At 37.4% G+C, this 14,094-nt stretch overlaps 1 protein-coding gene across 4 annotated transcripts in view; it reads right to left on the reverse strand.

The window, feature by feature from the left end:
- Positions 1–14,094, reverse strand: part of MITF (melanocyte inducing transcription factor) — a 1,359,897-nt gene that overhangs the window by 172,063 nt on the left and 1,173,740 nt on the right. For all 4 annotated transcript variants that reach the window (XM_044077898.1, XM_044077896.1, XM_044077895.1 and 1 more), the window contains one exon: positions 11,292–11,519. In XM_044077898.1, the coding sequence (XP_043933833.1) occupies positions 11,292–11,519 (228 nt within the window). The remainder of the gene's footprint in view (positions 1–11,291; positions 11,520–14,094) is intronic.

Consider the following 14,094-nt stretch of genomic DNA (forward strand, 5'->3'; position numbering starts at 1 on the left):
TCCTTTTTCCATATTACTTTTATCCTGACAAGTACAATCTCAGTGTGGTGGCTTTTGTGTTGTTGGCATTGCATCCCTGCAATGCTTTCTTAACAATGTGCCACGCAAAGATATTTCATGGCTCAAAAATGTTATTACAGAGCTATCTATACTGATAAAATGAAATGCTTGTTTTTAAAATTGATGGCTTTCAATATCAACAGCCCAGATTACCAACATACATGACTTTATATTCTGCCTTTTGAAGTACAATTACAAAAAATGTTTTATTTGCTAGGGAATGTACTGTTGCAAAATTGAAATGTTGGTATGCATTGCTAAAATACTATGTTCTGGATCAAGCAAATCTGGACTGACAATACTGAAAAAGCATCAAAGGTATGACAGCACTTAGTCAAATTAAATGCTGACATGCAACATCAGATTATTTTTGAACTTTTTGCGTCTAAACTTCCACATGCTGTTCTAAATGAAGCGAAATCGTGAATGATACAACAGAAATCTGCAGTATGACGAAGAGTGAATCCACCAAATGAAAGGAAAATTGTACAGGTTCATAGGTTAGTACTAGGTTAACTGCCCTTGTGAGCTATTTTAAGCCTAGACAATTATCCCTTGTGCGACTCAAACCCTGCACCTTGTGTTTGTAAGGCAAACACCTTAACTATTAGGCCACCCTATAAAATGGGACATAGCTCATCTCAGAGGTGATAAATGACATTTTCACATTCATGAGGAGCTCTGAACAAAATATTGTTGAATGACACTTTTTAAAATATCAAAGTTACAAACCTTCAGCTACTAAATTAAACAGAGTCACAATTATGCTACTTTTAATATAACTGACCATCATTTCTGTAATTATTGTTCCAAGACCCTACTTTACAAAGCAAATGTAAAAATAGTCAAATACTGCTTAGAAAGTGATTTGAAAGAGTGAGTGTGAAATCAGTAATGATACTGTGTAATGTTCATGTGATGCGGCCAGGTAACAGCACATCCAAATGTGGTTACATTTTTACTTTTAACTCAAATTCCTATGCAAGAACACTGAACCTGCAAAATCCAGTGAAATGCACTGTACTGCTGACATCCATTTTGTGGCTTGGGTCTGGATGTGTCCATTTTGTGGCTTGGGTCTGGATGGTGAAGACATGTTTGCAGTTCAGGAAATGTGCTGCCTCTGTACCTTCATACTGTAAATATGGTTGCTGGAAGCATGCAGGGAATGAGGCTTGGACAGTGGGTGCTGCTGTACAAATGTGACTAGTTCCATCATCCCACAGCAGTTACTGGAAATCTGGCCCCCCTACAAATGTCACTAAACTAAGAGGAGAGATTGCTGAAACACCTAAAATTATGTCCGTGCTTGTTTTATTCATATGCAACAAATCTGGATGAGACAAAAAACCCCGTCCAGCAACACCACAATATAACCAAAGAAAACTTACTCCTTCAGCTATAGGTGCAGCTGTTTTCTTAACCTGTACATCCCCAAACAGTAGCCATGCAGTTCAATAAGGTATTAACTAGCAAAAGCAAACCATCATGAGCCAAGCTATGCAGACGTAGCTGATTCTTCAGAAATGGTCTCTTCTCTAAAAATGTCTTTGCAATTAACAAGTTTTTTCATTAAGCTGTGCCAGACTCACAGCTACCTGATAAGTCAAGGCATTTTCTGAAGTTTTTGAAATCAGTATTTCAACAGGGAATATCAGTTTCAGTCAGCTGGGTCTGCTGAGGCATAGTTTTGTGAAATACAGCTTGGCAGAACATACTATATAACTTTGCTAAACCGGTCATCCTTCCTTGGGTACTATATCCTTATATATTTTTTTTTCTTTATTCAAGATTTTGACTAAGGTATTGAACTGATTTGTACTAGACCCATTTAAGCCACAGCCCAGAAGCACAACATTGAAGAAACATAACAGATGTAAATACAATAAAACAGCAATGAGGTCAAATTTAGGAAAAAAATAACTTCCAGGTAAGAACAATGAAACTAAAACAAAAACTTAGGACAGAACATATAACATGCATCCATGTTTTGTAATATCAGTTTTTGTTGTATTCTATTTTATATGCTTATTTACTTTATTTAATAATCAGGTCAATTCATTGGGTCACTCAGCTGTCATTTTCAGGACCAAGCTAGTGACATCAGGAACAAAAAACAGATCACACAAAGTTCACTTAGCTGTGCCATTTACACACAAAAAACAGCATGGCAGTGTACCCAGGACAGTACTACAAGCAAACAACCAATCACACAAGGGCATCAGCAGTCAAGAATTACATTCTGTGAACAAAATAGTCACCTGAAATAAGGACAGGTATGTCAGGAGTATATGCATTTTTTTATTTAATTCAGCTGATACGTCACGTTGTCAGTCTTGGACCCTTTTTATCTATGACCTATGCAGCAAGGGCCAGACTAAACACAAGTGCAAGGTTTTACAGCAATTAATTAGTCAACATGGTTACTTGAAAGTGGGACAAAACTGGATCCTGGAGAAAATCCACACAGGTGTGGGGAAACATACAAATGAGACATGGGCAATGACTGAGGTTCAGAACTGAACCCTGCCCCTGTGAGATAGGGATCCTAACCACTCAGCTAATGCACTGTTACACTCTGACATTCAGATATTTATGGGTAACCTGTTTTGGTATGGCGAAGAGTCTAAGACTTTCAGGTATTAAAGTATATTTAGCCAAGCCTCAGACAGTACAGACAACAAAGATGCGGAGTGTGTAAAGCACGCAACTTATAGTAGTGTGAACAAACAGAATGCACACATGGACTGGGGGGAGGGGGGTATGTTCACCTGATTTCTACCCTTTTGTTTAAAAGCTCTGTAGTCTTTGAGAAAGCCGGACTAAGGCTTGACTACTAAGTAAAGTCTTCTTTCCAATACCCTGGCACATGATTTCTCAGCAAGGCTGATGTAAGTCCCTCTGTACAGGGAAATACCCTTCTGTCCTTGTTCATGAAACACGGACCTCCACCCTACATTTCCAGCCCATCCTTCCATGCAACACTGAAAAAGTTAGTTAATTATGACTCCCCAACAACATCCAGCATCTTCAGCATTTCTGCATGAAAATCCATCCATTCCTGTAGCCTTCTCAAGGTGATGACCTCAATGGATTCAATTCCGGCACCTGCTTCTGGCACACCCTCCTCAGTGGAAGGTATGTCCATTGGATTCAGGAGTCCTTCAGTGAGTTCCTACCAATTTTCATTAATGTACCAAATTAAAATCACTGTTTCTTCATCATTGCTGAGAGCAGCATTAGCAGCAGCCCTCCCCTCCTGAGTAACCAGATGGTTTGCCACCATCTAATAAGTCATTGCCCATCATCTTGCCACTCTCTTCTCAAACGTAGGCCTCTGCTTTGTGACTATAGCATCTGCTGCTTTTTTAGCTTTCAGAAAATAAAAGTCAGATCCTGGGACCTGCCCGTGCTAACACTATGGAGAAGGCTTGTTTCTTTAACCTGATAACTTTCTTCACTTCTGGTATCCACCAGCATGTTCTAGGGTGAGTTGTATGAAAAGTGTAGACCACAGACCTTTGATACTGCCATAGTTACTGATGTCTTGAGCAGAGTCCATTCAGACTCCATATCTGTGACCACCCAGTTATGCAGCAGAAGCTCTTCTTGAAGTAGAAGTTAAACTCCTCCCATATAAACCCACCATCTAGGTATTTCTAGGGCATCATTACTACACATTATGGTTACCTGGGTCTGGCTAATGCCATCTAGTCCAACTCATCCACAACTATTGATCATTTGACAGCTCACCTGCTCACTTGACCTGAATGACCTCTGGTCTGATGGTATGATTACAAAAACAAGCACTGGGCTTTGGCCTAAGTTAATCTGCAAACAAGTACACTAATTAGCATTTTCATATTCAAACGTTGTACTACTTATTTCCAAGCCAAGACTAATGTAGAAGTCCAAAAGTCATTCCATTTCCCCACTTGGGTTTGCATAAGGGAAGCTATTCATCCCAATCACTTTCCTCCAGATATTGACATCATCCCTGGTTAATCTGAATTGATATCTTCCAGCAGAACTATATAACTTTCAGATAGTACTGTTTACAGGACTGGGCTTCTGGGTATCTAAGAAGACTAAATAGTCAGCAGAAACAGTTTTCCTTCTTGAAACCTACAGTCTCGCTGAGATGACCTATTGATTTACTGGCACAAAATCCACCTGTACAGCACCCACTCAAGAATTTGTGAATACTCCTCTACTTGAGAAACGCTGATGTATGTAGAGCTAAGACCAGATAATTCCTGCTGGTACTTTCCAACCTCCCCACACTCTCCAGCTCATTGCCCTGCAATGCAGTGACACTCCAAGTCCCAAGGGTCTGTGTCCAATGCCAATGTCCATTCTATGTTCTTATGTCATTGTATATTCATGTACTGTATCCGTTGGAGCTTTTCTCCTCAGGTCTCCTCTGAAAAAGGGCATCTGCACAGTCAAAGTATCCCGGTCAACAAATGTCAAATAAATAAAATCTTAATCTAGCCCACTCTTACATGTCAGCTAACTTCCTTTGTGCTTGCCCCCATTTCAACTTGAGGTGTTGAGTCCATGCCACAGTTCCACACAGCTTTTTCTGGCAAGCCCAGCTGGACTATGTGGCTTTACCTCAAAAGCAAGCAGTCATTGCTGCACACCATCTTTAGGCCTGGCTGAGTAAGTTAGCCCCAGTATCCTTGGTCTTAGAGATGATCTTAGATTCTTCAATTTAACCATCACTGAGGCATTATGGAGCTCTGTTTTTCTCATCTCTTTTCTGAGAGACATCTACCAAGGGTGAGTCCATCAGGAACACAAAACTCCAGTCAGTACAGCAATATATATATATATATATATATATTTTTTTTGACAGCTGTAATTTCTGCTTTGCATGCACATGCTATAACCTATTAAAAAGTTTATGCCACAGTGACAGTTAAAGATATTCAGTAAGTCCATTGAGGTAAGCTGGCATCTGCACAAGGAGCGGTGAGTCAGCCGAGGCATAGAAATGTGTTTACAAATGCTGAGCCCTATGCACCAGATACTGCTAGTCCCTTGTCAGTATGTGCAGCTTACTTGCCAAGAATAAGTACATACCCTCTGTCATTTGTAATTGTTGGTTGTAGTCTTGCAACTATTGAGCACTCAACAATAAAGCTAATGATTAGAATTATATAAACTAACAAGTGACAGGATGCCATCTTGTGGTCCTTAAGAAGATCCTATAATGCACATGAGCAAAAGACCTAAGGTAGCCAAGAGACTAGATATTTTACAAGAAGTAAAAGGGTACATAAATTAGGAAATGTTAATCCACATGGACTGCAGCAAGTGCAGTGTAACTTGTATTATTCCTATACCTATGTCTGTAATTAAACATGACACAGTCTGCTGGCATACACAGGAAAAGAAAGTTCTGAATTTCAAGTAGGGCTTCAGCAGTAATGGTAAGGTTCCTAATTGCATACCTCTCTCATAGATTTATAGGTGTATACTAGGCTAACGACCACAATGGCCTTTTTAAGCCTAGCCATGCAAACCAAATCTCTGACGATTTCTGGCACCCTTGATACGTGTAAGCAGGGGCTTGGAAGATGAAACATTTACAAGCCGGGGCCTGGGAGATGAACCATTTACAGGCTGCCTCTGTCAATTAGAGGCACAGGTGCCAACCCAGGGATGAATTTCCTGTTATATATCCAGTTGTCCAAGTTGCATTTGAATTGGGTTAGGGATGACCTCTGCTTCACATGGATGGGGAGCCTGTTCCAGAGATGGGGTAGTCTCTGGGATACATACCTAGCTCTCCAGCAAGTCCTATTTAAATCACAGGCAAGGTTTAAGTCTAGAACAGGTAATTCTGGTGCTGTTTGTTTTGTGGCTATGCAGGAGGTCCATCAGAGTGGGGTCTGACAATGCCCTGTATGCAAGGCATAGATCTCCCCTCAAAAGCCTGTAGGAGACAGAATACAGGGATAGGGCCTTGAGGCGGTTTGTATGGGATATATTACTTATGCCCTGTATTCTTTTAGTGAGGAACCTCTGTGGACATTCCAGTTGTTGTTGTATATGCCTGGTTAGGTACATACCAAAATGGGGCATCGTACCCAATGATAGGTCTGATGAAAGCCAAATACAGTGGTACAATGAATTCCTTGGACTTTGATGCCATAGCTTTGTTTATAAGTCTCGTGTATATATGTTATACATTGGAGAGTGAGTGAAAACTGTACAGTCTGAGATTTATTTAGTGTTCTGTATTACATCTCCATGTCCCACAGTGAGTGATTCTGCAGGAGTATCAGCAATGTTAGGTGCTGTCACAGCTAAATAACTAACGGTGATACTGCAGGAAACAAATACAATAAATGAAATTAAGCACCACTGGTCTGATCAGGTTCTGTGTTCCTGGACCCAAACTGTGGCAATCCCTAACTTCAAGCTTATAGAATATGACCTGCTACACAAAATTCAGACTCAGATTCATATTCCTGTTTCAACAAAGCATATGCAACTGCACCAATATGCTTCATATTACCTAAACAAAACTGTAAATCTTCACTCCCCTTCTAGCTGCACTAACTGCCAGTCTGATGTAATCATTTGTAGTGGTTCTGAATTTACAGACAAATATCTGTAAAGACCCTGGCTCACATTTTTATCTCTTGTAGAAAATTTACACTAAAATGTTGGACTAATGGCTTGGAATGTACTCTTATGTTGGCTGAATACCTGAATGCCAGCTACAAGGCCTCTGCAGCATGGGACAGCGGGTTGGGGGTACTTACTTCATTGTGGAAGAAACCTCATCAGTTTAGGAACAAACAGCATGTGTTTTATAAGTCTAATTAATTTCACAGAAAGGTATGCAGGGAATATGCCACTGCTGTTCCTTAGCAGCTTTTAACATGGAGCTCATAGATATAATGATAGTGCTAAGTCTCCTGCATATCCATGCAGATGATCACACAACCTGCCTCAAATGAAGAATGCATAGTAAAGATTCTGCCTACACCAACTTCATGTGGTTTGGACCACTTTTTGTTACATACACTGAATTTTAAAGTGAATTGAAAATCTGGAATGATTTACTTCCTAAACTGCTACCACTACAAGTATTTTTTTTTTTGGCACAGCAACACGGCATTAATAATTCTGTATGAACTACCCATAGACGTACATCTTCTAATAAAGAAGCATTTGATTACCTTTTTCACGTTATGACTAGATTTGCTATTCTAAAATCCATTAAATACCATTGGCTGCAATTCTGCAATATCTAATGAGCTTCTTTGTCCTTTAAATAGCTGAAAGCACTTGTAAGTTACAGTCACTGCAATGTTAACTGTAAATATCCACACCTGTTTGTATGTATTCCATGGATAATTCCAGAGAGGAATTTCTGTTAAACAGTTTATTATTCTTTCTCTATGCAAATTTTATTTTTAGATTGGTAACTAACGATAGCTTTGTATTCTTTTTTCAAGCCAATCTTATTATGTTCTTAACATATTTTAGAGTTTACTTGTATCTAAGCCTATTTTATTTTACGTACGTTATTGCACAAAAACTATTTCAAAGCTTGTCGATGGGCCCGTTTTTATTTTGTTTTTAATCAGTGCTCCTCATTACTATAACCAAAAGGAATGCTAAGATGACAGTCTGCTGGAGCTCCTATGCACAGGCAAACAGAAACAAGTGCCATAATTCAGCAATAAATGAAGACTATGTAACTGAGTTTGGGGGCGTGTAAGTGCAGTATGGGGTGCAGCATTCCTCCTGAGTAGGCAGTGCAGTCCGAAAGAGAAAAAGAGTGTCAGGCCTTGTAAGACAGACATAAAAATGCCCTTGGACAGAATAAGTAGGTGGTAGTCTTCTTAATTACCTTATGGGATAGTAAAAACTGTTTTGTCAACCAAGCACAATTAAGGACAACTAGTCAATAAACGGGTTCCAGTATTCCACTCCAGTCTATGATACTTTTTTTTCCTTTTTAATGTATTTTGTTTGCTTAAAGTGAATGCTGTGCCTAAATTTTTAATGTATTTTTCTTTCAAATGACTGCTGGATACAAGGAGGGCAGTATACTGGAATGAGTTATTCTCATTTTTTTCAAACTGTTAGTTCTTCTCTCGTTGCTAGTGTTGAAGGAGCATGTAATGGCCTGACTACAGGTCAGGTATGCATGCTACAAAAAGCACCTTCTCTTAGTACCAACATTTATCCTGCTAGTCTCCACCATGAAGTGCTTATAATAGTAGTCTAAAGTCTGGTCACACAGTAAATGCAAGGTGGTGATCCATGACTCTCTTCTCCGTTTCCTGGCTGAGCCTTGTACACTACTCCCTACTACAGCTTGTATTACTAGCATCACCATTAGCTCCCCTGCTCCTGTGCCATAAAGTATGTTTAACTTTCTGGTGAACAGTTATCCTGACTGTGTAGAAAGGTTCTCTCTCTGATGCCTTGCAGTGGTGATGGTAAGCTGGAAGAACAACTCAGTGTTATCATCACTACCACCCTCTGCTATACCTCGGTGAGGCTGCCAGAGCATGGTAATTAGAAGAAGACATCTAACTGAAATCTGTGAGCATAAGAATTAATAAAATAAGGCCAGATGCAAAGGCAATTGATACTTAAGTTATGCTGGATAACTGAAGCATTTCATTTTCTGTAATATGGCCTGACTTAAGCAGTGAGGGGGGATGGAGGGAATACAGCACCCCAAAAGACAATGTAGAGCAGTTTGCTTTCTGCATGAATTTATATCTGTGTTTTGAATGAACATGTTTGAAAAACTGTATTTTAAGTCACCAAGTATGACTTGGTGAACTTTCATAGTACATCAGTTACCAACTTCAAATGCACATATGTTACGGCATTCTAAGATTATCCACAGGGTCACTTCCAAAGAGATCACACAGTGCAAAGAAGTCACCCATTTTTGTCTATTATTCTCCAAAACTTTAATGGAAGCTTAAACAAGGCACACACTCAGGGACACACACATCCATGGAAGTCTACTTTGCTTGTATTTAATTCATAATATCTTACAGATGTAAAGGAACACCAGGACAAAATGTGCACATAGAGCAGGACGGAGCATTCTTTTTTGTTTTTATTTTTTGTTTGCAAAGCAAAATGTGGATGCATGAAAACAGTTTCCTTAGCAGGATGTAAAATGAAAATATGATAGACATTAGGAGCACAAAGGGCAGAAAAGGGGATGATTATTGTTGGGACTCGAAGCATCCAAATGTGAGATAAAAACGATGTGCATCTTATCTGGGAAGTAGATAAGTGGGAAGATTAAGCAGGACATATCTACTGTCGTAATCTATGTTGTCTTGTCATCTGTTTAATTTTAGTAAGGGACATAATTAGTACAATGTCTGCAGAGCATTATTATGGGTTCACTATTAGCTGTTCACTACTTAAACAAGCTGCTCTCTATATCAGAATCACCAGAACAACCACAAGACTGGAGTGTTTGTACCAATGTGCTATTAATGTATTATTCTGTCAGCATGCAAGTCTGTAATGTAGCTATTTGTGATTATAATTATATGTAATAAAACATATAACACATTTGTACAAGGTAAATGTAGTTTGGCCATAGTTAAAATAAAACGGTTCAGCACAATGATTTGGATAACAAATTAATACCTGAATGAATGAATGAATGAATAGATTATTAAAGTAAAAATGTTTGTGAACCACATTGCTTATATACTGAACATGTAACAGAGTTACACTGTTTTGCACAATACAAAGCAAAAAAGAAAAAACAGTAAAAGCATTTTATGTACCAAATATACTAGTATGTAAAGCTCTCATCTCAGGCTGCTGCCTAGTCTACATCAAAACCAAAAGAAACATTTTTAACAAGTCTTTGATGTTTCCGTAGTACTATATCAAACCACAAAAGAAAGTACAAGAAACTAAAATGTTGCTTTTATATAAAAAAAGGATGCTCATTTCCAATAAACAAATGCATTTTACTTATTAAGTTGTGCTGCATTAGTACTGTAACTTCTCAAACATGTTTGTAATAAAACAAGCCCTTTATAATTGTTGCTATTATTACTAATGATATTCAGCTTCTAAACAAAATAACTCAAAATTTTATACCGTGATACAGACATAAATTTACAAACCAAATATATCTGAGAGTAATATTAAGCAATATTAATGTCAATTCTTATAACCCCATACTAATACATCAGAAAAAACTATGCCTTTTATATTATGTATTACTGTGTTCTCTCTACAGTTTCTGCATCCCCTCTGATACTTCAAAATAAAAACATTGCAAAAAAAAAAAAAAAGAAAAAGCAATGTGTTAAGTTATTAAACAGTTAAAAAATAAAAGTCACACATTAAGCCAGGTGTAAATATTCTGTTGGTAAAAATCAATATCCGTGAATATAAATCCAATCACAGACATACAGACCTAAATGTTGCTTGCCTTGTTACATAAGCTTCACACATACAGAACAGTCTCTAATTGATTTTTAGGAATAACCATTAGCAATAATGAAAAAAGTTTTGTGTGTGTGATATATATATATATATATATATATATATATATATATATATATATATATAAAATACATACATACACACACACACTCACACACATATACATGTGTGCGCATTTGTGTGTGTATGTATGTATGTATATGTGTATACACGTATATATATATATATATATATATATATATATATATATATATATGTTAGATAACAGAGACAAATAAACAAATATCTACATATACAAGTGTGTGTGTACCTGTGCATGTGTACATAATATGCAAACAACATTAATACAGATATATGCATCCATAAAATTGATGCGGCTGCATCCCAGCAGGTGAAACTTCCATAGCTTTCACTTTAGCACTAATATACCAATATATATATAATACATACATACCCACACTCACACACATATACATGTGTGTGCTTTTGTGTGTGTATGTATGTATGTATATGTGTACACACACACACATATATATATATATATATATATATATATATATATATGTTAGATAACAGAGACAAATAAACAAATATCTACATATACAAGTGTGTGTGTACCTATGCATGTGTACATAATATGCAAACGACATTAATACAGATATATGCATGCATAAAATTAACGCGGCTGCATCCCAGCAGGTGAAACTTCCATAGCTTTCACTTTAGCACTAATATACAAATAGCATGCCAAAATATACCTCTTTTTCACAGCTGGTGTTGAGGGTAAGCAGTGCCATTGGACTATTTGGGGCACTACCACCTGGTCCAGGGGGCATACCATGTTCACTTTGCTGATTTGGACAGGGAAGGCTCAAAGCCTGGTTTGCAAGCTTGTTTCCTAAAGTGGTAGACAGGTATTGTTTTACTTGCTGCCTCTGAGCTTGCTGAATGTGATACTTTGTTGGGTTTTCAAGGTGAGTTTGCACCTGGATATCAGAGAAAAAAAGATTGTTTTACTTTCAATACTATAAAAACATATCCACTAAATTAATTTGTTTACATTTGAAACAGTTAAGGAATGGATTTATACACAAACTTTGCATAACCATGCCTGTTCTTTCTAATCAAATCATGAGTGCTTATATAACCAACTGATAAACTGTTAACCATTGTAAAGACTGTTCATAGAAAAGCAAACGGACTGAAGAATGTACTTGATATTAAGCAAAGTTCAACTGAATTGTTTTACTACTAAATAAATATAAAACAATCTAAATGATTTTCTGTAAGGTTAGTATCAATATGATCAGACATATTATTAGTAATAGTAGTAGTCAGATACTCTAATTCGAGTTCTTAAAGCTGATCCTTCAGAGAAGACTAAGAGCTAGGACAGATACAAGTTTAAATAGAAAAGATTACCTGGTAATGGTTATATTCAAGCATTTCCAGCATGATACAATTATTTCTTCCTTTTTAGCGTTGTTATTGTGCAGTAGTGTCCCTTTTAATCCACCAGTTGTTACCCAAAAAAGTGACAAGTGATTTTATATTTCTAAGCTATTGCAAAGGATTTTTTTTTCAAAGTCCTTCACAGTACTTTGCATGGACTCTCATAATAGAAGATTCCTTATAACAACCTAACCAAATTAGTTATGCATATTAAGAAATAAACAGTTCACACAAGGGTCTTATTTCAGTATTATATGTTTAGCCTTTTCTTTTTTTAAAATTAGGCATTCATTTTTACTTTGACGTCACTTCTTCCATAAACATGAAAGCCCCCTTTTAAAGAGCAGAGTTATCAAAGTCAGACTGACAGACAGCTCAAGGCTAATTTACTCTTTATCTTTAGTTCCAGTTATGGTGCTACACAAAGATGCTTGTCTTTTCAACCAAAACTGCAGCTCAAACACTATTTAACTGTCACTGTAAAGAAAAAAATGTCCAGTACATGAGTTTATGCCTCACATGTACAGGAACCGATCACTGATGAGAGCTATTTCTGCCTCATTAATTTTTTTCTTCTCACTGATTCTGTTGTTTCACACTAAATTACATATTTCTATGCCACACTACTATATGATGAATGCAAACAGTCTTTTCGATTTGTGTGACAAAAAGCCAGAAAATAACATTCTGGGTCTTAAATGAGTACATTTTCTTACACATACCAATCTTGTATTTCTGCTTAGGTTTTCCTAATGGCAGTGGTGATGTACTTTAGTGGATCTTAGGAAAGGAAACTAATGCTACAGATTCCATATTCATGATCACCATATACAAAGAAATCAGAAGCAGTTATTCCTGAAGAATACTCCATAAACCACCCTGCTTCACCAGCATCTAGCTGAGGGACAGCTTCCTTTAGCTGCATATCTTGGTATGAACTAGAAGGAGAACGGGAGGTAATCGGTCAAACCCATTTCAGTTCCTTCCCAAGTCAGATCTCACAGACCGCATTGATAATAGTTCTTTTGTCTAAAACATTATTGGGCAACTGTAAAATGTACACCATGTAGTGTAAAAATACAGCAGCACAAGTATATAATAATGCAAATCTCGATACAATAACTGGGAAAACAGCAGTTGTACCATGCTTACACAAACCGATACTAGGGTTCAAATGCCAGCCCTGAGTAATCACAACCAGAAGACACCCTTATCATATGTCTTGCTCAAACCAGTGCTTCCTAGGTTCCTATCTCTAAGTTGTGTCTACCTATCTTCTTTCTCTCACCATCACTCCAGTAACAAGACAGAATTTACTGCTTATGCCAAAAACATTTTACTGGGAGGTGCAAACCATTTTATTTTTGGGAGCAAAACCATTCAGACTGATAACATAGAGGGTTTGAAACAACTCTCTTTTTCATCTGAATGCTGCTGAATCACACAGATGTTAGCTCCTCACATAATTAATATACTTGTCATTCATGTCTGGTGTTGTGAATACTGGCTCTATGTAACAGTCACTGATGATATGGTACCCCACCCCAATGTAGAAAAAGAGAACGGTTGATGTAATTTATGTCTCTAATGTCCCAAATGAGTTTTCAGTTACGGTAGCTTCTGCTTCTCACAATGTATCATGCCTAAAGTTTACTTTTTAGGCTTCACCTTTCAGTGAATGACTGCCTTATTGTGTAAGTCACATCCTCCTTCCTTTTTGTTGGAATAAGTAAAGGCTATAAGTCCCCACCGGAGGTGAATATGAATAGGCTAAGTTTTAAATTGATCTGATGTGTTTTTAGTATAATTTCTCAAGAAGTTCTGTTAAAGGAAGACAGAAAGCATTCAAAAAATTACATCCGGTCTCTTACTTGCTGCCAGTCCAGTACTTCTGTTGTGGTTCTCTGTATCTAATACTCTGTTAAAGGAACCAAACCTTCATCAACAGATAAATAACACATTCGGTGTGATAGATTCATATCCCAAAAGTATTCTTCACCTCTGGAACAAACTTGCACTACATGTCAAGTACAGTAGAACCCCAGCCACCTTCAAGGTAAACATGGATAATTTGGATGGGCAGTGCAAAATTCTTTCCTGGTCTATCTT

The sequence above is a fragment of the Protopterus annectens genome, chromosome 7.part0 (genome assembly GCF_019279795.1).
Source record: "Protopterus annectens isolate FY-2018-M chromosome 7.part0, PAN1.0, whole genome shotgun sequence".
NCBI classification, from domain to species: Eukaryota; Metazoa; Chordata; order Ceratodontiformes; family Protopteridae; genus Protopterus; species Protopterus annectens.